Source organism: Accipiter gentilis, chromosome 17 (assembly GCF_929443795.1).
Source record: "Accipiter gentilis chromosome 17, bAccGen1.1, whole genome shotgun sequence".
Lineage (NCBI taxonomy): Eukaryota > Metazoa > Chordata > Aves > Accipitriformes > Accipitridae > Astur > Astur gentilis.
In genome coordinates this window covers 2941128-2964451 of record NC_064896.1, presented here as the reverse complement: position 1 = coordinate 2964451, position 23324 = coordinate 2941128, and the positions used below count along the sequence as shown (strand labels likewise).

Sequence of the window (23324 nt, the reverse complement as noted above, 5' to 3'; positions counted from 1 at the left end):
TTTTTTTGCGCTGGATCTAAAAATGCATTTAATGAGAAAATGTGGACAGCAGGAATTTTAATCCATGCTCCTGCAAAAATTGTTGCTTTTAAAATAGTATTATACCTCTTAAAGGAAAAGTAATTTTCTGAGAATATTTTGTTTGTTTAAAAGCTTTCAAGAAACTTTGTGTGACATAAAAATACATATTTTTCCGTAGTTCATAGATGAGTTGCTAATCGTTCCATGTCAGAAAACTTTTCAGTGTTACAGGACCTAATGCCTTGAGGAATACAAAGATATTGAGGAATATGCAAGATAAGACCGTATCCCTGTCATAATGAAAGAGCTTTTTAAGTTACATAGACATGGTCTGGAGATAGGGGAATAAGCAAGACACTAGAAATGAATTAAGAATGAGATTACAATTTTCATCTAATACACTACCAACTTCTATTTGGCTTTAGTTCAGTTGCCTCAACATCATCTTTACTGTCATCAACTTTCCGTGTGACAAAGCCGGTCTTCACGAAGATCCCGAGCTGCATCCTTGTTGTCTTCTGCTACAAATACAAATGATTGTGCAGCCTCCAGGTTGCCAGGAGATCACTTCATTTTTCAAAATGAAAAGGAAAACATAATACACTGTCCTAAAATGTTGAGTACAGGGAGGAATCTTCCATCTGCCAGTACGCCTAACAGAAACCGAGCAGGCCATCTTCTAAACAAAGTTTACAACTTAGGAAAAGTCTGAGGTTTGATGGCAGTGTTAACAGAGGCAGCAGCTGTACAAGCATCTCAGCATAACTTGTCAGTAGCTTTATCTGTACTAGGAACTTAAAATCCTAATCCTGTACCAATAGAATTAAATTAAATACTTGTTAGACGTATCCTTATCTTCAACCCAGCTTCCCTTAACACCTAAAATTGTGAGCATATTTGCATAGGGCTCATCTATGTTGATGACTTAGACCTTGATCTAAACAATTGATTCTCCCCAAATCATTAGCAAGCTCTTTGACAACCTCTCATCTCCCTTGATTGCCCTGCACTCCCACTTTCCTTCTCCCACAGTGAGAGTCCCTTTCACCAGGGATGCTAACAACCCCGTGGCCCTCAGAGCCAGGGAGACAAGAGCGGGGACGAGTGCTTCGGTGCCCCATATCTGTCATGTAAAACAATGGAAAAAATGAATACTTACTGTGAGATTAGTATTTATTTAATGTTTTCTGTTCTTTCACTATAAAAGAACCAGACTACATACAACAATGTAAACATATGTAGTACATACACAATTCAACATACAATAAAGACAAATTCAGTAATGCACCACTGTAGAAAAAACGTTACAAAAAGCACTTAAAGATTTGATCCCCACCCCTTAAAAAGGGTAAATTGCCTGTATGGTGGTGATGCACGTTAATTCTCAACTTTGGTTCAATTTGGTTTTCTCTCTTCCAGCCTGACACGTACGCTCACAGACACCTCAGCATCAGGAGAGGTACACTTGCAGATCTGGCAGCTTGCGGTAAAACATCAGTGCAACTTCTCTATTACTGATCTGCGGAAAACATCCAGTTACTAAATCTGGAAAGGGCCGCTGGGTTCACACTGCCACCCGGATTGTACTCTGAATTGTCTGTGAATGCTGCCAGGCTGTCTTTTCTAAAATACTATAAAGACCCAGGATTCAGAACTTTACGCGACCTTTTTCCCACATAGAACTATTGATCCCAAATACCTGTGGAAGCAGAGCACCCGATATCAGTCCCTTCTTTCATTCCCTAGCACTCCTCTTTCTCATCAAAATAACCTGCTTAACATTGGATACTGTTTCTTCTTAGTTGCCGGTGTTTTTTTTTAAGTACCCTTATTTTGCTTGTACTGGAGCACTTTTTAAAAAGTCATGATCTGCTATGTTTAAAAGTTCGGTAAACAACAAAAGAAGAGTTAAAACAGTAAAAAATGTAAAAGAAGATGGACATTCAGAGAAAGCTGGAGTAACTGGATTTCACATATATCAGATTCAGGTGGTACAAATGAAAATGCTATTGTACCAATTAGTATTTTAGGACAATTTACTTTTGATTGAACTACTCCACTGATCTGTCTGAAGATACTGTATTAACTGGCAACATTCACACATTGGTTTTCAAAAGTGAAAATCTTCCTCAACAAATATATAGCATCTTGTTTAATAATACAGTACTATTACTGTACTGGCTTTCACTTGGACAGATCCTGGAATGGGCTTGGAGATTTATGAAGGTCCTTGAATCTACCCATAAATCCATCTGCATGATGGTATCTAAAATAAGCAGGTTCTAAAATCAAGGCATCTCCCCAAAGTGTTAACTCTTGTTTAGTTTAGTGAGTATTCTAGTTTTCACTTTCCTACAGGAGGAGAGAAGAATCCTCCAAGTCTCCAAACACTGAAGTATTCAAAACTTTAGTGATCTAGAAAAGGCTGTTATAGCTATCAATAGCCATTATTTACCAGCAAAAGATGCCTGTCTTGTATTAGAAACACAAACAACTACAAGAAGAAACAATTTCAAAGCAAGCTTCCTATTTTTGTTTGAGTAATATGCACTAGTTTGGGTCAGAGCTCGCATACCTTAGTTACTAACAACCAAACAACAAGACAGAATTTGAAAAATCAGTAGCACAGCTATTGGCTCTAAAATTAAATTTGTGTTCACAAGTTCCCCTCCAAATCAAAAAGAAGCCAGCAGCTAAAAATTAAAATAAGCCTTGCCACTGAAGAACTTTAAGAACTTTTAAGACCTGATTTGGTTTCTAATTCTGCAAAACTGTCAGTGTGTGCTTAAATTTTACCCTTATAACTAGTCTCGAGATCAGTGGGACCAACTGTGTGTCTAAGCCTTCATAGGACTGGAGACTTAGCTGGTTATGCTAAAAGCATGTAAGAAGTATGGAGTCATATATTTTGGCAGTTAAAATATTTTGTATCTTGACTGGCAGTCCAAAGTTTAAAGTCTAGTATATTGTCTTTGGATATTTAGGTGTGGCATTTAAAGTTGCTGTGTACACCACATTGTTTTGAGACTTTTTTTTTTTGGGTGGTGGGTAGTGTTTGGTTTGGTTTGATTTTTAATTTTTTTTCTTTCTTTTTTAACTTACTAGTACTCAGACACCTGCCTATAACTATTTAATAAAAACCAAAGAAGTCACTATAATCACTGGTGGTGTTTTAGTAAAAGTTCTCTGCTGACCTACATGGCAGACATGATGACATCTTAACTATAACTCCAGACCTAAAAGCAGCTCTGTGTGGGCATGCACACCACACGTACGTGTATAAATGGAGCCGCTGGCAAGGTTTTAACAACTTCATGAGCTTTTTGTTCTCATACATGCTACTAACATTTCTAGACATGTAGAAAATCTGAATTTCAAACAATCCAACAAAAGGCAAAAAACAGACTGTCTTCAGTTATTTGGTTGACATGTTAACAGTGGCCTTTAAGAGAAGAAATGCAATTTTTATGTGCATGTTAAAGGGCACTGTCAACTTAAGTTGGATCCAAAAATCTTTAATACTAATGAAAATGTTTTAATAATTTAAAAAAAGAAAAAAAAAAAGACATTTTGAAATATGAATAATTCCCAGGCACTTCTGGAACAAAAATGTATGAACCTAAAGATCCCAATAAAATAAAAATGAACAGATTTCACTGTTCAACTGAAAACAGTGAAAAGAAAGAAGGGGTTATTACATTCTTCATTGATTCAGGATATTCTAAAACAACAGGTAAATAGAGGTTTTAAATATCGTAGTCTGTAAAAGCAAGTTTTAAAAAGTCTGTTTGTGAAATACCCAATATAATTTAAAATTATCTAGAAAGAATACTTGGGAGTCTGTTCCCCCCCATCCGCATGCATTTTATTGTAGGCATTTGACAGCATTTTCTTCTAGGTAGGATCAGTGAGTGCTTCCCAGCTGCATGGATTTCTCTCACCCAGCACGAAAAAATGAAATGCTTTAAAAAGAGTTTCAAAAGTTAAGATGATTATAAAACTACAAAAACTGGTAAGGAAACAAAGTCAGTGTTAATAATATAAAAGCTTTTCTAAAAAAAACCCCACCAGGTTGGCTGGGTTTTGACAGCATCCTTTTAGTCCTTTCCTACCAAGAATCTGATTCTTGCTTGCAAACTGTCTGCCACCAGAAATGGATATATTCATTTTTAATTCCCAGAAATTGAAATGTGAGCCTTAATCTAGACACTCTCAGGTTTACTTAGTCACCTTTTGAACGGTAAAAAATCAAAGCAACCCTCTCAGAGAGTTTTATTTTCTAGACAATCAGAAAGCTCCAGAATGCTCCAAGATCCACAAATATAGTTAAGTCACTTCTACAAATAAGGTTCGGTTTATAAGAATTTGTCATTTAAACTAGACTAAAGGACTTCAGTTATGAAACTGCCTTACAAAACATCAGTAAATTAAATGACCACATTTGGAAGATTTACAAGGTCTTGCACCAAGAAATTAAATGCGCTACAAATACCAGTGCAGCATGTATTCCTTTAGTGAAATACAGTGCAATTATGTGCAAAAATACTTTAAAACGTATACTCCTGAACAAAGTCAATTACATAGAGCTAAGACTTTAAGATATGTAGTCTGCGTGGCCTTTAAAAAACTTTGAGAAAGAGATATTAGAAATAACTTTCCTAAAAACATTATTTTTGATTCTTCATTAAGCACCATATGAATATTTTAAATCAGCTGCATCATTTTCTCAAAGCTTGTAGAGGCTGGATCTACAATGGAAGATTTCAGGAAAAACATCCAAAAACTAAATGGAAAGCACAGCAAACAGATTTACATGAACATCTGGTCACAAGAATGTGAATAAACTACATCCTCTTCTAAATACAAAGGCTGAAGGACTCCATTGAAAACAAAGCAGCACAATATGACAGATCAACAGGAAACATCGATTTTGGTGGTCACTTTCAATCTGGAATGTGAACAGCGTACCCCCCACCCACACCCCTTACCCAGTGTTACACAAACCTTAACACAGCTCCATTCTCTATGCACAAGACACACAAGAACAATCTCTAAGACCAAAGAAAGCGGGTTGAAGTAAAATTGCTGAAGGGCTCTGCAGTCATTCCTGCAGTTCTTACTAACAGACTTTCGCAAGAGGTTAATTTTCCCTACTCTGAATTACTTTACAGTTTCAGAGTTAGCTAGCCCGCACCTCAGCACAGCTAAACCTTCTGACAGTTTAATTGTGGTGCACTAGCCAGAACCATGCCCAGCTGATATTCCACGTCTAGTGGCTTCTACCAATATTTACAATGAGGTGGCATCTTCACGCTAGAATGGCCTGAAATTGGGATGCCTGGTCGCTAAATACCATTTTGGATCCCTGTTTACATTATTACCCCACTTTCATTAGTGAGTTCGTCTCCCAACAAACACAGATAATCCGTGACTCTTTTTCAGGTGTTCTCACATGCAGAAGTCCATCCTTTATCAGATAAGCAGATACCAAAAAAACTACCCTCTGATGTTGGATGGACTCAACAAAAATAGAGTAGTAGTCCAAAAGACTAGCCCTGGTAGGCTGGAGGTGGCATTTTCAAATGTGCCAGCATGATTTACAAGCCAACATTTTGCTCAGATTTTCAAAAGTGCTAAGGACCCAAAACCACAGCAGGATCTTCAAAGGAGCTCAGCTCCAAATCTGGCATCTACATGAGTTTTGATGGTCTTAATTTCAATGACTGAAATAGGGGCTATAGAGCCCTGAATTTTTTAAAGATCTTGTCCCAGTGAGATTTTTCTATGATGATATATATCACTATGATACAGTTCAGCTATTACAAACTCAAATTTACAGATGACCTGGAATAGGGACTACTGAAAGCTTATGCAACTTAAGTTACAGAAAATAAATGTAGCACGGGATGCCAGTATCTTCTTGCGAAGGTGGCACTCATCAAGAATTTAGACCAGACTATTTCAGAACAAGTCTCTTTACCTTCTGCTCTTTTCAGGAATCACTAGTAAAGCGACTTGTTTAAAAAGAAGCTTGTTTCTTCTTTCCTCATCCTACCTGATCTGGCAATGAACTTTTAACTCCATTTGTGATACCAGATCACCTCTCAACGAGTAAATTGCGACACGACTATAGGACTACTGTTTCACTGTAGGATGAAGCAGATAGAGAAGCTGAATTGTTCTTTTTCAGTATGTAAAATAAAAACACAAGGTATGCAGAAAAAACCCAAACAAACCCTGGTTAAATCAGGGGGCTCTTTGTTTTTTATGTTCCATCTAATGTTTGCCAAATGTAAAGCCTTTACACTAAAAACCTTAAGAAGCACTGCCTTGTTAAATGGGAGGAACTGCTCATTTTTTTGTCAGCCATGTCTGTCTACAGGCTTCTGATCTAGCACTTACTCCAGCTAGAAAGACTTGTACAATTTGCCTTTTCTTGAAACACTTACGAACAACGTACTAAAGAAGCATTAACAGTCTTGTTTCACAGTATATTTCAGTTTTGTCTCTTCATTAGGAAACAGTAGGTTACCCATAGGCAAACAGGCTTTCTGTTGGTGGTGCATTTTCTTCTAAAGCTTCCCAGCTTGATTTTTGATAGCTTGTATCAACTTGCTACTGGAAAGGCAAAAAAAAATCTCACCTCCTTTGAAAGCCAACCTTTATCTATCCCAGCAAAGAAACATGAGGTCCACGCTTAAGGTTTTTTTTTAAAAAAAAAAACCAACAAAACAGTACTTGGATAAGTTCACACAACAACACAAACCATGAGAAGGATCACCAAAGACTAGAAGAAAATATAGTAAAAGAAAAGGATTTGCATACAAAGAGGCTAGTAAAATTTTCTGAGATTTCCTACCCAATTGCTTCAAAAAGGGTATTCAGAGCTGGTTTATATGCATAGCTCAGATATTTATATTTAACTGCTCCTCGGCTACATCAGCTGTGAATCTGGCTATTTAATCTACCAGAATCAGAATTGCCAAGTAACCTGCTTGACAGCTTTTAACTTCTAGTGTAAAAAACTGAAGAAAATTGGGCAGTTCGCTTAGTCTAAACTGAGAGACCAGGACACTAGACACCATAATGTATGCTTAATATTTCTTAAGCCAAGACTACTAATGTCTAAATGACATTAAAGACACATCTGAAGATCTGTAGTCCAAGCTCTTCAGAGAGAAAGATGCAATAAAAACAATACAGAAAGAGAAGTTTGTTCTCTAAATACCTGCAATTAAGGACACGTGAAATATGTTTATTCTGTCTATGCTTTCATCAGGAGCATATTTTTGTTAGCCTGGTTTGTCTGTCCTGGTTTCCAGGTCAAATCCAGTCTAAGCAAACACTTAAGGATTACAATTTAGATAATACTGTCCTAATACAGAAGGATCACAACCTAGTTTAGAACAGTCCAAGATAATGGATGAAAACTACATTTCTTTTAATGTAATCTTCAGAGAGAAGATGGTGCCCCTTTCAGATCAGGGATTAGGGACCATGACAGCATTATTTGAAGAAACCTGTTATCAAAACGAAACAGAGATGTTCCACCTGCAAAATCAAAACTAGGAGGCAGAGACACCACTGGAAATTGCTCAAGTACAACCTCTGTGAACCCCAGACAGAAGATTCTTCACAGATTTCTGGTGCACAGCACTGCAAAGTATTAAAAATTCCAATTCTCCCTACTCTTCTATTAAAAAAATGGAATATAAAAAACCAGCACAGTCTCACTAATTGGGCAAACACGCAGTTTCCAGTTGCAGACTGACCACTGCCAGGGAAACACTTTAAATGCTCCCACTCTCCTCTCACTGCTACATAAGTGTTTCTCGATCTGATAAGCTCCTGTGGATTTCCTGCTTGTCATCACCATCGGCATCATCATCATCAGCTGGATCATTTTCCTCTCCAGACTCCACATATATGGGCCAATCGTTATCGGCATCACCCTTCTCCTGGCCTTCTGATGAAGGTTCCATTAGGCTGAGGTTAATGGGCATCGAGTCCTCATGGGTAGTGGTCACGCAGGTGCAGCTGTCGCACAAGCCAAAGCGTCGTAATCCTTGAGACAGGCTACTTGTGAATGTTCTCCTGCAACCTTTACAGATAATTGGCTTGTTTGATCGATGCACCTGAAGTTAAAAATAAAACACTGTGGTAAAAAAGGCAATCTGCCTTCTCACTTTAGCTCTTTCTAGGGTGCTGGTTTGCATATATTCCTAGAACAGAAAAACATCTACACTTAAGCTAAAGGGCAGACGATCCCATCACATTTCCAGCTACAAAGATTTGGGGATATGTAAGTGCTAACGAACCAAATATCCGTGGCTTAAACTTATTATTAGAAAAGTTCATCTCACATTGGCAACAATCATTTTGTCCAATGTATTTTGGGAATATGATCGGGAAAATATTTCCTGATAAATATAATCTTTCAAACTTACACTTAAAGCGTGACTCCGAAGGTGTTCCTGCCGAGTGAAACGTTTCCCACACGTCTCACAGGGGTAGGGTCTCTCACCTGTGTGAGAGCGAATGTGCCGTTTTAGTATTCCTTTCTGTTTAGCCGTGTAGGGACAAAACGGACATTTGTGAAGCTTGATTGGCACAACTAACACATCACCTTTTGGAAAAAAAACACAATGCATTAGATTAGGCAGTTCACCAACGTTAGCTGTGTTGGTTTCTTATCCTCCTTGCTGCACATCTGAGTCAGGATAATTGCACTTTCACCTCTCTTTGTATTTGGCTTACCTGGAACTTCTGTAGGTTGTGCAATTTCAGAAGACATCATGCAGCTGCAGACGATCAAGTCCCTTGAAAATCTGCCTGCCTATACTTACATAGCTGATACTTTAAGGGAGTTGGCTCACAACAGAAAAACAAATTAATTTTATTTTAAGAAGCCATTTAATTAAGTGCCAAAAATTTGCTTTTAGTGCAGTGGGGTTTCTGTGCTCTCTCAGCCATAGAAAGTCTCCTACTTCCTTTTTTTTTTAAGATACCATTAGCATTAAGCAGCATTAGAAACTAAAATCTTTAACACAAATTACAGGTAGAAGTAGTGCAATGTTTCCCGTGTGCTTTTACAAAGTGCATAAATTTAGATGTGGGGCACTCATCTAAAAATATGAATGCTTGTTTTCTACTGCCATTCACTTTAGCCTTTCTATTGGTAATAACAAGATGAAGGACTCCAATACATTTGCTGATGGCATTTTACTTTTCCTAAAATCAAATGATATGTACACAAGTAATATCTAATTTATGAAGTCAGATGCAAAAAGAGAGAATTAAATTTGAAGACCACATTTTACATAAACATGGGTATTCCCAAGTTTGTCAGTATCAGCTCAGTTATGAGCTTCCTTTCCATCACAAAAGTTGAGATGTTATTCTACAAGATTAGTTTTCCCTGTTTGAGGTACTGATTCAGGAAAGTGTTTGCATATCAAGTCTTGAGCTCTTTAAGAGTTACACCAAAGTAAGTGGGGCTGTAGAACATTCCTTGTGCTAAGGTTTGTCCAACCCAGTCTGAAAAAAAAAAAGGAGTGTCTAGTATTAACGTGTGGCTATCAAGTGAAATTCATCTCACCCAATTTTGGACCTTCACAAGGTATTGCTAATCCCTGCTGGACATTTAGAGCTCTGGTTAAAAAAAGAAAAGCAGTTCTTAGACCTGCCTTGCTTTCAGGCTCTCCAGAGGTGCCTGTTTACCCTTCATCAGCTGTGACGGGGACCAGGGTGACTGGAACAGACGCGGACACTTGAAAGTAAGTGGCATTTATCTTAACTGTCAGCCTGAATGCACGAAAGAACCATTCTTTCATCAGGACTTTGTAGTTCTCGTTCCTAGTGTCTTGTGAAAATGCTAAGACAGCAGGACCACTAAAAACGGCGAAGAGACACCTCCATTCTACTAAATGCTTACTATGTTCAGTTTTAGCAAAGAAACATAACTGAATGCAAGGTTTGACTTTTTTCCCCACTCCTATTTAAAGCACATCTATCATTAACATCTCTAAGACGTTGTCATAAGACCTGATGTTCTCTATCAAATTCTAGAAGCATTTCCCTTTTAATGATTCATTAACAGTGTGAAGATTTTAAGAGAGAAAAAAAAGTAATCAAAGTTTGTGTGTTAGATGCTCTTGCCTTGCTACATGTCAAAAACCATAGGCATGATCTGGTGGTGACAGCACTCTGTTCTGCTAACTTTAGTCTTCTGGTGACTGTAAGACTGGATTTGTGATTTTATCAGATTCCTTATTTTAAAGCTGTGAGAGAATATATTGGTTTTATTGGCTTTAAGATCACACATGCACGCTTGAGCTGAAAATGACACAAATGTAAGCTTGCTACCTAGAGTAGAATATTCAGTGAAAGATTTCCTCTCTGTGGCCCACACCATAATTGCATTTGTCACATCCTGAACAGCGACGGCACTTGCAACGTTTGTCAGAGCCGCCTCCCATCTTCGTAAGGCAGTTTGGATGAGGCAAGTTGTGCGCCAGCATTGCCGTAAGCAGATAAAATGCCCAAATCCTTATTGTTCACTTCAGGAGAAATGCATATGGACACGACCTTCTTCTTCTCCAGGTCCCTGACATCGCTGCTAGGAGATATTCCTGCCAGCGTGAGACATCCCAACAGGCCTGGGCTTGGGAAAGCAGCGGAACCTCAGGTGACCAGCAGCTGAAAAGCGAGTCTGCCTCTAGAGGTAAAAGTTAAGTCTCGTCTTTATGCAATACCACAGAGTTTAAAGCTTTCAGTGCTCTTAAAGAATTTCTAGGTATCGCTCAGTATTGAATAAACTGATTTCTGCCCTTTTGAAGTTCAAAGTAACACCAAACAGACTATCATCCAGCAACTGATGCGCTGGCAGGAGCTGCGGTGGAATAAGTTACTTCTGCTCTGCCAGGTTCTACAGCAGATCCCTCTTGTGGCAGCTCAACTTAATCTTTCTGATTGCTCTTTCTAACACTAATATTATGAGAGGAAGATTCTTTTTAAAAATTCACCTGCCATTCAACAAGGTCCCAAATGAGATTGTTTATTAAAGCAGTGTCACCAACACCAAGCTCCAGCATCTGTTTCAAAGAGACTGTAAAAGCTGTCAGAAATACTTACCTCCCAAACGCTGCACTGAATAAAAGAGTACAGCTTTCTTTTGAACTCCAGAACAATAGTTTATTTTGCTATGGCATAATATTCAGCAATATATATTCCTGGACAAGAATGAGAGTGACAAAGGAAGTCGCACCACTAAGCGGTTTCCTCCTCAATTATACAGACTACACCCCCCCGGAGTCCTCTCACCTGTGTCCTCACCATACCAGTCGCTGTGAATGTCCATCATGGAACTCATGGCTACCCCTGCGTCCTCTGGCCTACCCTCAAAGCCCCGGACAAAGTGATGAACCACATCATCCTTTCTCTGAGCTGAGCTGTTGCGCAACAGGGCCTCTAGGAATTGTTTCATATGATAGTTATTGCAGGCCAGGTCCATTGCCTGCCCACCGTGCAGCCCCTCTTCCATCTGCTCAAGGGACAACGGAGTCGGGTACTGCGGCAGCCGTTCACCCACTTCTACCTCCACTTCATCCGAGTCAAACTCCACTTTGGGTTCCACCCCCTTGGGCAGCGAAGAATTAACATCGTCCGGGGAGTCGCTGCTGAGGGGGTCTCTGACGACGAGCTCCAGGGGATGGCAGCTGCTGCATTCACCACAGGGAGGATCTCTCTGGCAATCCGAAATCCTTTCCTTTTCCTGCAGGGAAGAGACAGGGGCAGAGCACTGGCTCTTTGAGCTGTACGAGGTGCCCTCTCTCGCAGAACTCGCGCTCCCGCTATCAGCCTGATAGAAAGCAGCTTCTCTCTCTATTTTCCTGCAAATATCTAACGATGACCTTATATACGTTTTACAGAAGTTGACCACATCGGTCATCTGCAAATAGCTAGCCGCAGACATCACCTCAATAACATTTTCCCCACAGAGATCTAGCTTCCCGGAATAAAGGAAATCTAGGATGATGGAGAAGGCCTCCGAGGTGACAATGTCCAGCGAGGCGGTGCTGTGGCGTCCGCTGTCTTGGATGTAGTGAATCAGCAGGGCTCGGAAATAACCGCTGTTGGCGAACAAAATGTTTTTGTGCGCTTTGAAGATCCTCCCTTCCACGATAATGCTGCAGTCGCAGAAGAAGTCCCTCTTGCGCTGCTCGTTGAGCTCTCCCAAAAGCTTGGTGTAGTACGACTGCATCTCCATCGCTCCCGCTGACAGAATCGACCACAAGGCACCGTCAAGCAGGAGGGACTCCCGGGGACCACCGAGCCGCCAGCCTCTCCCCGGGGGCCGCGGGTAACTTCTGGAGAACCGGAGGGGACGGCAGGGAACCGGAGGGAACCGGAGGGAACGGGAGCGGCCCCGCCGCCACCTCCCCACCGCCGCGCGGACCCCCGTGGCTCTTTCCCCGCCACCCGGCAGGTACCGTCGCTACCGCCGAGGATTCTTTCCTTTAGCCCCGGTAAACCGGGCGGTAACCCGGGGGAACCGAGCCGTCCTCCCGGGAGGAGGAGGAGGAGGCGGAGGCGGAAGTGACGTCGACGGGGAGTCACGGCCCACGGCGGCGGGGCCTGCGGGGTGAGGGGTCGGTAAATATTGGTGACGTCAGGCCGCCAAGATGGCGGAGGGGTGAGTTCGGTATCGCCAGGCCGGGGCTGGGGGGAACGGGCTGGGTTCAGGCCCCGGGTGGCGGCGGTGGGAGAGCGGGGCAGGCCTCGGGGGTCGGCGCGGAGGGGCCCGGGCACCGGGTCGGGCCGGGGAGCGGGGTGGACGCGGGTTGCCTGACGTGCGTGTCCCCCTGGCAGGGAGGACGCGGGGTGGTGGCGGAGCTGGCTGCAGCAGAGCTACCAAGCCGTCAAGGAAAAGGTAGGAGCCACCGGGCGGGGTTGGCGGAGCGGCCGGCCCCGGGACTCGCCGCCCAGGGGCCGGCGGAGGGCTGAGGGAGCCCCGCACCGCGCTCCCCGCGGGCTGCGGCGCCGGCCGGGCCGTAGTCTCAACAGCGGCTTTGTCGGCAACGGCTCCGATGCCTTCTGAGCCCGGCCTTAGCCACTAACTGACGGCCTGCGAGGGTGTGCGGCCGTAGCGCAGCCCGTCACCCCGGGGATGGGACCGATGGGTACGCGTAGAGGGAGTTCGCGTGTATTTGGTATAACTCTGGGAGCCGGGGACCTGACCGCCGCGCTGGGATATTATGGCTCAGGGGAGCAGCGTTGGGCTCTGTTGATGTGAAAATCGCCACCTGAGTAGGGAGGGCATGTGCTTGCAGCATCCCTTTCTGATGTGTAATTTCCTGCCTGCGACAGTAATGCTTATGTTAATTATATGTAAAACTCAGAACAAGGCTTTTCCTAACCTGTCTTTTTCCCTTCTTGGCTTAAAAAAACCCCACTGTAACATGTTTTGGGCATAGCTGTTGCCCATTGTTGTTCTGGTTATCACTGTCTTACCCATTGCACAAGTTGGGGTAAGGGTTCAGCTGGCTCTTGCACTTTAATCTTCGTAATGTGCCAGGTGTTCCCAGAGTGACCGTGGCTTTGTTGGGGAGCAAAAGGGTTGCACAATCTATATGTCGTCTTCTTACAGTCCACAGAAGCTTTGGAATTCATGAAACGGGACCTGGCTGAGTTCACTCAAGTAGTGCAGCATGACACAGCCTGCACTATCGCTGCAACGGCCAGTGTGGTCAAGGACAAGCTGGCAGTGAGTATAGGAGTAAGAGAGCTGGGATTCTTGTTGCAGAAAGCAAAGTGGAGGGTGAATAGGATGTACCTGCACCCGAGGACACGATCCTCTGAACAAACCCCAACATGTAACCATGAGCTTCAGGTTTCAGGCATTCTCCCCGGTGCAGGTTTGGTGCTGAGCACTGTGTGGGATTTCCTTGCTGTAGTGGTGAGGAACATCTGGAAATGAGTGGAGAAAGGTTCCCTGTGCTTTCCCTCTCCCTATGTGCTGTGTAGGTGGGATGCTAGCAGTGTCACTGTAGTATGACATCAGATCTCCGCGCAAGTTGTCAGCCTTAGCCCTGCACAACTGCTGCTGTGATGGTCCAACCCCCAAACCAGCCAGTCCCAGAACATGGCTGTGGCCTTCCCTACAAAGCCTAGGCTCAGTTCCCCACAAACCTATTACAAGGCTTGCCTGCCCCACTGCCACCTGAGGCTAGTGCCTGCCACCACACCCTTCTCCTAGCCCAGCCGTGGCCACGTAGTTGCCTCATTAGCACTTTTTTTGTATGAAGAGACATTCTGCTTCCTTAAACGAACCTATCCAGAAAAGACTGAGACTTGCCCTCCTGCTGCAGGCACTGTTACTTATACTGTGCTGCTTTTTCTTTTCAAGAGGACGGAAGGTTCCTCAGGTGCAACTGAAAGGGTGAGGAAAGGGCTCTCTGACTTCCTGGGTGTCATCTCGGACACATTTGCTCCCTCGCCAGATAAGACCATTGACTGCGATGTCATAACATTGATGGCAACACCCACAGGTACCACAGAGCCCTATGACAGCGCCAAGGTGAGTGCCGCATTCCCGGAGCTTCTCTGGGATGCAGAGTCCCAAGCCCTGTCCTCTCAGGGCTTTGCTGGTGCCCTACCGCTGACGGCTCTGCCCTGTGCGTCTTCTCCTCTAGGCTCGCCTCTACAGCCTCCAGTCAGACCCAGCCACCTACTGCAACGAACCTGATGGTATGGTGCTGCTGCCAAGCCAAGCTGGCCCTTGTGTGGGGTCTGCGGGCCATCCTGAATTGCCCAGAGCCTTTCGCCAGTGGGCCTGCTGGCTTGACTGTGGGTGGGGTCACGGTTTATGGAGAGCAGATCTATCTGTTGCATTGGGGACTAGCTTAGACTGGGAGTTTGCTGGGCCAGTTTAAACCACTGCTGCTGGTGCTGTGTGGCCTTGTGCTGGTGGAGGACCCACAATATTGGGGTGGGCTCAGAGACCCATGTCTGCCTCCTTTGGCCCTGGCTCACCCCAGCTGGTCTGGTCTGTAGCATCTTTCCAATGAAACTTCCCAAAACTGTTCCTGCCTTGTTTGTGCTAAGGACTGTTATCTCTGTGCTTGTCCTGTACAGGCCCTGCTGAACTCCTTGAGGCCTGGCTCTCTCAGTTTAATCTAGAGGAGAAGAAAGGGGAGATTGCAGAGCTGCTGGCAACCAGCCCTTCCATCCGGGCTCTCTACACCAAAATGGTAAGACCCTGCCTGGCTCCTGTAGTGGGCAGCTTCTGACTTGGGGTATGGTGCAGGGAAGCCCGGAGCTGCTTGGGCCCTGGAGCTGGTGGTAGAAAGGACTGCAGTTGCATGGTAAACTGGCACAGCGGTATTAGGCAGCATATTGTATTCTTCCCTGCTTGTTTGTCATGGGCCTGGAATAGAAGTTCCTCTGTAGCTATCCAATGCATGTTGGAGCGTCTGAGGCTTGGTCCCAAGTCTGTGCACCTGAAAATGCAGGTGTCTTGTGCAGGTTACAAGGGTAGGTGCAAGGCTCGGGAGGAGCCAAGGCAGCAACTGCAGCCCTCCTTCTGAAGTGACTCATAGTGTTTCCCATGTTGCTCCCAGGTCCCTGTGGCTGTTTCCCATTCTGAATTCTGGCAGCGCTACTTCTATAAAGTGCATCGCCTGGAGCAGGTAGGTCAGGAGGTGGATGTCTCCCCTGGTGGGTGGGTGATCCAGCCAAGGAGCTCTCTAGTGCAGCCCAGAGAGGCAGAAGATACTTCTGCTGGAGAAACAGGGATCTGGGCTGCCTTGTCTTTGTCCTTGTCACTGACGCTGGAATGCCTGGGGGAAGAAAGGACTGGGGACCTGAGTCGCTGTTGATGTTGAATTCCCTGCAGGACGAAGCCCGGAGGGAGGCTCTGAAGCAGCGAGCGGAGCAGAGCATTCACCAAGAGGAGCCAGGCTGGGAAGAGGATGAAGGTGGGTCAGATGGTTGGGGATCTGTGGGAGGGCTCGTGCAGACCTCGGCAGGTCTCAGTTAGAGAGGGTGGTGGCTCCTCCTCGCTCCCAGAAATTCAGCTCCCAGCCCAGCTACAGCCAACCCTGCTGCACTGTCAGCTGCTGCTGTGCTTGCTGAAACATCTCTCGCTTCTCTTCTGCCTTCCTACAGAGGAGTTCTTGGGGATGTCACCCCTGCCTTGTGCAAACGTGAAATTTCCAGAAGCAGCAGAGAAAGAATCTGCCCCCGCAGCCCTGGAGGGAAGCCACCCCACTGCTCACAAGGGACCCTCAGAGGAAAGCTGGGCCGTCCTCCCTCCAGAGCTGGCCCCAGCAGAGGGGAGCCCCTCTGAGAGCAGTGAGAGCATCTCCCTTGTGACTCAGATTGCAAACCCTGCCTCTGTGCCTGCTGCACAGCTACAGACTGGAGCGCAACCAGCTGGGACCGGAGACCTCTCCCAGAGGCTGCTGGAGGCCACCTCGGAAGAGCAGAGCTCCCTGCCAAAGCCCCCAGAACTTGGTCATCCTTCTGCACCTACGCGGGAGTCAGCAGCATCCTCAGAGCAACTGGCTGTTACGGAGCTCAAAGAGGTGGAGAGCAAAGCCCAGGGAAGGACAGAGACTGTGAAAGAGGACGGACCAACAGATCTACGAGTCTTTGAGCTGAACTCGGATAGTGGGAAATCCACTCCCTCCAATAATGGCAAGAAAGGTGCGTATGTGGGACCAGCACAGGGCCTGGAAACCTGCTGGTGGTGGCAACTTTTGGGGAAGGGGCCTGATTTTGTGATGGTGGAGGAGGGGAAAAGGGGTTTTGCCAAAATCACCCAGGAAGGTTAGATCCAAAGACTGTCTAATGGCCAAAATTAAAGTGGAAGCAAATCCTTATGCTTTTGGGTGGGGTCAAGTGGGTCACATCAGATGGTGACAATCTGCTCTCAGCAGGCGGCTGGGCTGGTGCCATAGCTGGCTCTGGTCTGAGCCCTGTTCCTGTGCTTCTTCAGGAGAATGGAGGGTGAGACTCTTCCAGGACCCTGACTAGGGACACGTTGCAGCTCTGGCTGACACTATTTACAAATCTTTCATTGCAGGGGATACTGCCTTCAGCAGAGCCTGCTGCAGGTCTCCCAGAATAATGCTTATGGTGGTTGTAGGATTATAAAGCTGCTGTAGGCTACCCAAGGTCCAGCAAGGTGGCCAAGTATCATGAACTGGGTCTGTGAGCAGAATGAAGTTGGACAAGAAATCAAAAGTCTGCTGGCTGAACAGAGTAGGCCTTTGGTCCCTGGCCTGCTGGGAGCCAGGGCAAGGCTGTGGTCTGTGTAGGCAGCGTGGTGTTTCCTTTCCCCTGCATGTCGCCCTTAGGAGTGTCCCTGCTGCTCCTCTGCCTCAGGCGGTTGTTCTTTCTGTTGGGGACTATGACAGTCCCCATATCTAAGTCACTCCTGTCATTCCTTATCTGTTGTGTTTTCTGCGTGACTGAAATGTGACACGTCCTAATTCTCCCAGGCCAGAGGAAAACATGTTTCAGCGTTCGCTTCTCCCACTTGTTTTGAACCAGCCCTTGCTGCAAGGGAAGTGCAGTTCAGTCCATCCTGTCTCTGTCAGTGAGCTGACAGCCTGCTGTTGGGAATGGGGGAGGCTTTCTCTCCTCAGGCAGACTGCAGTAGATCTGAGCCTCATGAATGCCAGGGCTTTGTGGGCCTGCTTGGGCAGCTGTGTGCTTCGGCCAGAGTGTCTGGAGAGCACGTGCAGCTCTGACAGCTCAGTCGTGATGTTTGTGGTTACAGGCTCCAGCACTGATATCAGTGAGGACTGGGAAAAGGACTTTGATCTGGACATGACTGAAGAGGAGGTGCAGCTGGCACTCTCGAAGGTGGAAGTGTCTGGGGAGGTGAGTCGGGGGGAGGTGCTCACTCAAATAGGCAAGAAGGTTGCTCCCAGAAACCATCAGCAACTCCTTGGGGTGATGCTGCACGAGTTCTGCTGTTGGCGAGTGCTTCCCCTGGGAGGTGAAGAGAGCCTGCAGTACCTCAGAGGGCGAATCCCTCTGCTTGAGCTCCACTTCCAGTCCCTGTACTGGAGCCAAGGCTGTGCAGCACATTGCAGCGAGACGTGGCTGCTGCTGGCCTGGAAGGGCAGCGCTGCAGCAGGCAGCTGCCTGCCTAGAGTAGCTCGCAGGAGGCTTCTCAAAGGCGTTACTTGCTCTTTGAGGACACAGGCTTAGGTTGGGATCTCATCGTGGGAGTCATGGGTGTTAGCTGGAGCAGAGAGTAGCTGTCTGGACATGCTTAAAGAGGGATGAGTGTGTAAGTTCCCCAAGGCGAACAGAGCAAGCAAATCCCTGTTGTGAGGGTGTGGGAGCGTGAGGATATGTCAGGCTTTGTGCTGACTCGGGTGTCCTGGGCAGGATGATCTATTGACAGATGGCTGTTGAGTTACAGAAACAAACTGAGGGTTGTTACTCTCATTTGCAGCTGGAAGATGAAGAGTGGGAAGACTGGGAATAAAGCAACTTCTTCCAGTGTGTGTATCACAGGCTCATTTCCACCATCGAATGTGAATTAAATCACGGACCGGCTGTTCCTTTGTGTGTGACTGTGCTGGGGATTGCAGCAGTTCCAGGCTGGAGGAGTTTTGTTCCTGCTAAATCCTGTGGGCAACTCAAGTGACCCCTTCAGACCTGGTGGAGGAGGAGGAAGCAAGAGTTCACTTGTACACTTAGCTGCTAGGGAGCCCATCTTCTCAGTAGGTCCTAGAGACTGGCCAAGCCAAAACCGACTGCTCCGAAAGTGTCGGGTAGAGGCAGATGTGATGCAGGCGAGGGGTCCCCTGGGCGAGCTGGGCACTCGGACACCTGGCAGGATTGCTTGATGCTGCCAGACTGCCAGCTGGCTGATTGATTGCTTGTGTGTGCTCGTGTAATCTACAATACAACAGTTCAAAGGCTCTTGGATGCAAGCTCGCTTGCTGCTCTGCCCTGTGGGCCAGGCCATCCCTGGAGAAAGCCCCCATGCAGGGAGTGGCTGGTGGCTGGAGATGCTGCAGTAGAAGCCCTTTCTGCTGTGCCACTCTGCTGCAAAGAAAGGCAGTTGACTTGTGGCTTTGACCCAAAGCTGGGCCCTGCTGGAAGGAGCCAAACTCCCTGCCAAACCCTGAGCTTCTGCCTGGCTTTTTGTATTGGAAGCTTTTTCTAATGGAAACTCCTGTTTCCTGCTGCAAGAGCAGTAGCTCCTCTAAGAGCCAGGGCCTGCTGCTGCTCCCTGTGCAGCTGCACTGCCTTCCTCTGCTGGGTTTTGTGTACTTCTAGTTAAATTCTCCAAGCAAAGTACTTGTGGCTTGCTCTTACTTGAGCCCTTCAGGGCAGGCAGTGATTTGGGTCACCCTGAGAGCAGAACCCCTCCATTGTGGTGCCCAGTTCAGCCCTCGCAAAGCCCCAGTCTGGCCCACTGACCACTTTAACCTCTGCCTTGGCACTGAGGCTCGTCCCTTCCCTCTCCCAGCCTGGGGGGAGGCAGAAGCACCCAAGTACAGGTGGTACCTGCTGGCTGAGGCTGCATCTGTCCACTCATCTGACTCCCCTCATGTCCCACCTGTGCCAGGCTCCATGGCCATCAGGGTCACAAGCCTCGCTGTGCTCACTTGGGTTCCTTTGCTTAAGCCCCCTGTGACTGCTTGCAATGCTTCCTTTGGACCCATGGCCTCTCTTTTTGGGGCAGTTCCCTTTTAATGTCACGAGATGCTCCTCAGTGGTTGTTGTTAATATACAGTTACCCTAAGGGGACAGAGCCCTCACTTCTGTCTCTAGCCTTTCGGGTGGTGGTTTTATACATGGTACCTTTGTCCTTTTGTCCCTTCCAGGGCTGGTTCATTGGAGCTGTGGGTTTCTTTCTGGTTTTGGATAGCATTAACCTAGGTGCACTTGGAGGAGTTGGGGTTTTGGTGGTTGTTTTGGTTTTTTTCCCTCCCCCTTTGGGGAGATTCTCAAATGCAGCTGCCCTCACAGGTGCATTGGTGGCAGCGGTGACTTCAGGCGCTTACACGAGAGCATGTCTGTCCTGCAAAACACACAAGGGCTGGGGACTGAGCTACAACTCTCCCCCTGCTTGGTGTACGGTGGGCCTGGCAGAGCATCTGAAATGTGCTGCAGCCTCACCCTGTCCTGGGCTCAAATTTAGCTATAGCAGGAAAACCTGTTGTGGGTAGATGACACCAGTGGGGGTGTCAGGACAGGGGGCTTGGGGCTGTGTTCCCTCGGGGTTTGATGGTATGAGTTGCAGCTGGATCCCTGGGCCTGCAGCAGAGCTCGGAGGGTGCAGTGCTCTCATCTGTGTCACTTTTGGTTTTTTTTTCTCTTTAGTCAAATTAACCATTTGGTTGTCTGTGCAATATTCTCTGTTCTGAACTATTCTGCATCTCCCTGAGCCTTTTCTAGCTGGGGTGAAAACCAGGAACAATTCTAACAGCTGGTAGTTTTGTAAAGATTACTTTCTCCAAACCTTTTACAGACTTGCAGTTAACAGCAATTAAAGGAATTCTACAGAGTCTTTGCCTGTGTCGGGTGTTCTCATTTCCTTTGCCTGCGGGGAAGGGGTTGGCTGCCACAAGAGGGTCTGCATGGCAGCTGCTTCACCTTTCCTCCCACCTGCCTCAGGGAAGGTTTGCTGAACTCGGGAAGGTGGATTCACACCACCCCAGGCTGCTCAGAGGATGTGTCTGCCCTGTTCCCTGCTGCTGAGGGCCGAGGGCTTTGAGTGAGCCGATAAAAATGCCTTAGCATGAACCAGACCTTGCCTCTGTTAGCCGGAGGCCTGGCACACCACCCGTGAGGCTAGATAGATGGGAAACACCGACCTCCAAATTTATCATCATTTTAGAAACAATCTGTTCAATCTGGGGAGAGCAGGGCCAGTCCTTCTCAGGCGTTAGTCAGCCACGGGTGTCTGCTGACCCCCTCGATGGAGGGTCTCAGTGTCATATCTGGTTCTAGGAGCATTTTCAGGAGGTTCTGGCACTCCTTGGAGATCTCTAGGTGCCTGGGCACGGGGACGCCTTTCTGCTGCTGGTGCAGCATGTTGGGGATGTCAGTGTCGTCGAAGGGTGGGTGGGCACAGAGCAGGACGTAGAGGATGACACCCATGCTCCAGACATCGCCTTTGCGGCTGTCGTGGGGGACACCCTGCAGCACCTCGGGGGCTGCGTAGGCTGTGCTGCCGCAGAAGGTCCAGCTCAGCTCCCTGCTGTCCCTGGGGAGCAGCTTGGCAAAGCCAAAATCCGTGAGCTTCAAGGTGTGGCCCTGCAGCAGGGCGTTCTCGCACTTGAGGTCGCGATGGGCCACCCCGCTGTTGTGGCAGTACTGGATGGCCTCTACCAGCTGGCAGAAGAGAGTCCTGGCACTGGGCTCGGGCAAGGGACCCTCGCGGACCACGTAGTCAAAGATGTCCCCGTCCTCTGCCAGCTCCATCACGAGGCAGATCTTCCCCTCTGCGGATTCCAGCATCTCGTGCACGTGGATGATGTTCTTGTGGTTCAAACGCGTGATGATCTGGAGCTCCCGGGGCAGGAATCTGCGAATAAACTCTGCCGAGAGAGGAGGTGGGTTTGCTCACGGGGAAGTCCCTGAGGTGCTGCTGGCTCCAGGCACCCCCCTGGGACTTGGCAGAGGGAGGGAAGGTTGTTGTGGGGTGTCTGGCCCCATTCCCCGAGGGATGCTTTGTCGAGGGGGATGGTGCCGGGCTCCACCAGCGCTTTGCTGCCCTTGTAGTTGGAGGGGCGGCTGTGTAAACAGGTCCTGTTCCTCAGGCCATGGCCCTGAGCTCCTCTGCTGGACTCCCCAGCACTGCCCCCCCCCGCCCCGTCCCGTCCCGTCCCGTCCCCATCTGCTCTCAGGTGGCAAGTGTGGGAAACTAGATTTCTGTTGGGAATTAAAAGGCTCCGAGTAGGGACAGTGCCTCAGCCTGGAGCCCTTTCGGGGTCACCTCTTACCTTCTGGGCCTTTGTTCTTATCAATTATTTTAATTGCCACTTTCTTCTGGTGCTTTTGGGAGAAGGCCTCCTTCACTTTGGAGTACATTCCCTCCCCAATGGTCCTGCCGAGCTGGTAGCCATTAGCAAGCAAAAACCCCTCCATGTCCTTGCATAGGCTGGGACCCTTCGGTCCCTCAGTTCATCCCTCAGCGACTCAATAGCATCTCAGCACCTGCAGCACCCCGGGGGGGCACAGAGGGACCTTTTAAAACCTGGAGTTGCTATTGTGATGCAGCCGACGCCGTGTCAGTTGGGTGGCGGATGTGCAGCGAGGTTGGGGGACAGGCTGGAACGCCTTCTCCGTGAGCGGGGGCTCTTGGGGTGGGCACTGCAGGGGTTACGGGGCTGGCTGGGGTCCCCCCACGTTCCCCCTGTGCTTTCGTCATTGCCAGGGGTCTCGTGTTCTCCCAGCTCATCCACCCACTCCCCTCCGGTCAGACAAGTCCAGGGCCCAGACATGAACTCCCAGCAGACACCGCAGGCTCGGAGGTTCCCCATCGAGGCAGGCGACTGTCCCAGCTCAGTTGTGCCTCCCGAAACGCAGGAGCCGGTAGGCGCTGAGCGGTCTGTGGGAAGGTAAGCGGGGCCAGGAGACCCTGTGGGCTGCAGGGTCTGGCCCTGGCGCAAGCACGCCATGTCCCGATCGCACAGGTCCCTGGTCTGGCAAACATGGCTTGTTTTGCTCCCAAAAGCATCATCCGATGGCTCGAACCCCTCCTTGTCCTGCGACAGGGCACGCTGGCTCCCTGCTTGCTTGCCTGCCTGCTGCTGCCGCCAGTGGTCTTTATCGGGGCAGGCAGCGTCCTGTGACGCCATATTGGAAAACGCCATGCCATGCCATATTGGACAACACCATGCCATGCTGTGCCAGGCTGTGCTATGCCATGCCATGCTGGCCCATGTCATGCTGTGCCGTGTCGTGCCATGTTGTGCCATGCCGCTGGGCTCACGCTGCTGCTCTCTCCCCGCAGGCAGCTGCGGCGATGCCCCGGCAGCCACTGCCTGACGCTGCCTAACGTCCCCATTGACGTCTTCATTGCCATGGGAGGGAGCGGCAGGCCTCGCACCACCTAATAATGCCCCCCACGCCAGCGCCGCGCCGGCCGTAGCCAGCCCCGGAGCTGCGGAACTGCCAAGGACAGAGATTGGTGACGGACTTTATAATAAAAAGACATCTTGGAGCATTTCTGTGTTCGAAACCCGCACGCGCGGTGCGTCGGCCGGGAGGGTCGTGGGGCGAGAGGGGACGCGAGGGGACGGGGTGCGAAGGGACGGGACGGA

General features: G+C 47.8%; 4 protein-coding genes across 6 annotated transcripts; 2 read left to right on the top strand and 2 right to left on the bottom strand.

The window, feature by feature from the left end:
- Window positions 1-1275: 1275 nt before the first annotated feature.
- On the bottom strand, window positions 1276-12607 carry ZBTB8B (zinc finger and BTB domain containing 8B). The gene is made up of 3 exons (XM_049820137.1): window positions 11344-12607; window positions 8469-8647; window positions 1276-8156 (listed from the first exon to the last, which is right to left on the bottom strand). The coding sequence occupies exons 1-3, from the start codon at window positions 12287-12289 to the stop codon at window positions 7839-7841; spliced, it is 1443 nt and encodes a 480-aa protein (XP_049676094.1). The 5' UTR covers window positions 12290-12607; the 3' UTR covers window positions 1276-7838.
- Window positions 12608-12628: 21 nt separating this feature from the next.
- Window positions 12629-20557, top strand: BSDC1 (BSD domain containing 1). Of its 3 annotated transcripts, none has more exons than XM_049820135.1 (11): window positions 12637-12715; window positions 12892-12952; window positions 13670-13786; window positions 14429-14599; window positions 14715-14769; window positions 15157-15272; window positions 15642-15710; window positions 15917-15998; window positions 16189-16728; window positions 17807-17910; window positions 18494-20557. In XM_049820135.1, exons 1-11 carry the CDS (start codon window positions 12705-12707, stop codon window positions 18524-18526), a joined length of 1359 nt encoding a protein of 452 aa, XP_049676092.1. In that variant the 5' UTR covers window positions 12637-12704; the 3' UTR covers window positions 18527-20557. The 3 variants fall into 3 exon arrangements, with proteins under 3 accessions (XP_049676093.1, XP_049676092.1, XP_049676091.1); XM_049820134.1 differs by having other exon boundaries at window positions 13670-13798; XM_049820136.1 differs by lacking the exon at window positions 12892-12952 and having other exon boundaries at window positions 12629-12715; window positions 13670-13798.
- Window positions 20558-20934: 377 nt separating this feature from the next.
- Window positions 20935-22146, bottom strand: TSSK3 (testis specific serine kinase 3). Its single transcript, XM_049820667.1, has 2 exons — window positions 22002-22146; window positions 20935-21596 (listed from the first exon to the last, which is right to left on the bottom strand). The coding sequence occupies exons 1-2, from the start codon at window positions 22144-22146 to the stop codon at window positions 20935-20937; spliced, it is 807 nt and encodes a 268-aa protein (XP_049676624.1).
- Window positions 22147-22304: 158 nt separating this feature from the next.
- FAM229A (family with sequence similarity 229 member A) lies at window positions 22305-23117 on the top strand. The gene is made up of 3 exons (XM_049820661.1): window positions 22305-22345; window positions 22455-22619; window positions 23015-23117. Exons 1-3 carry the CDS (start codon window positions 22305-22307, stop codon window positions 23115-23117), a joined length of 309 nt encoding a protein of 102 aa, XP_049676618.1.
- Window positions 23118-23324: the final 207 nt, after the last annotated feature.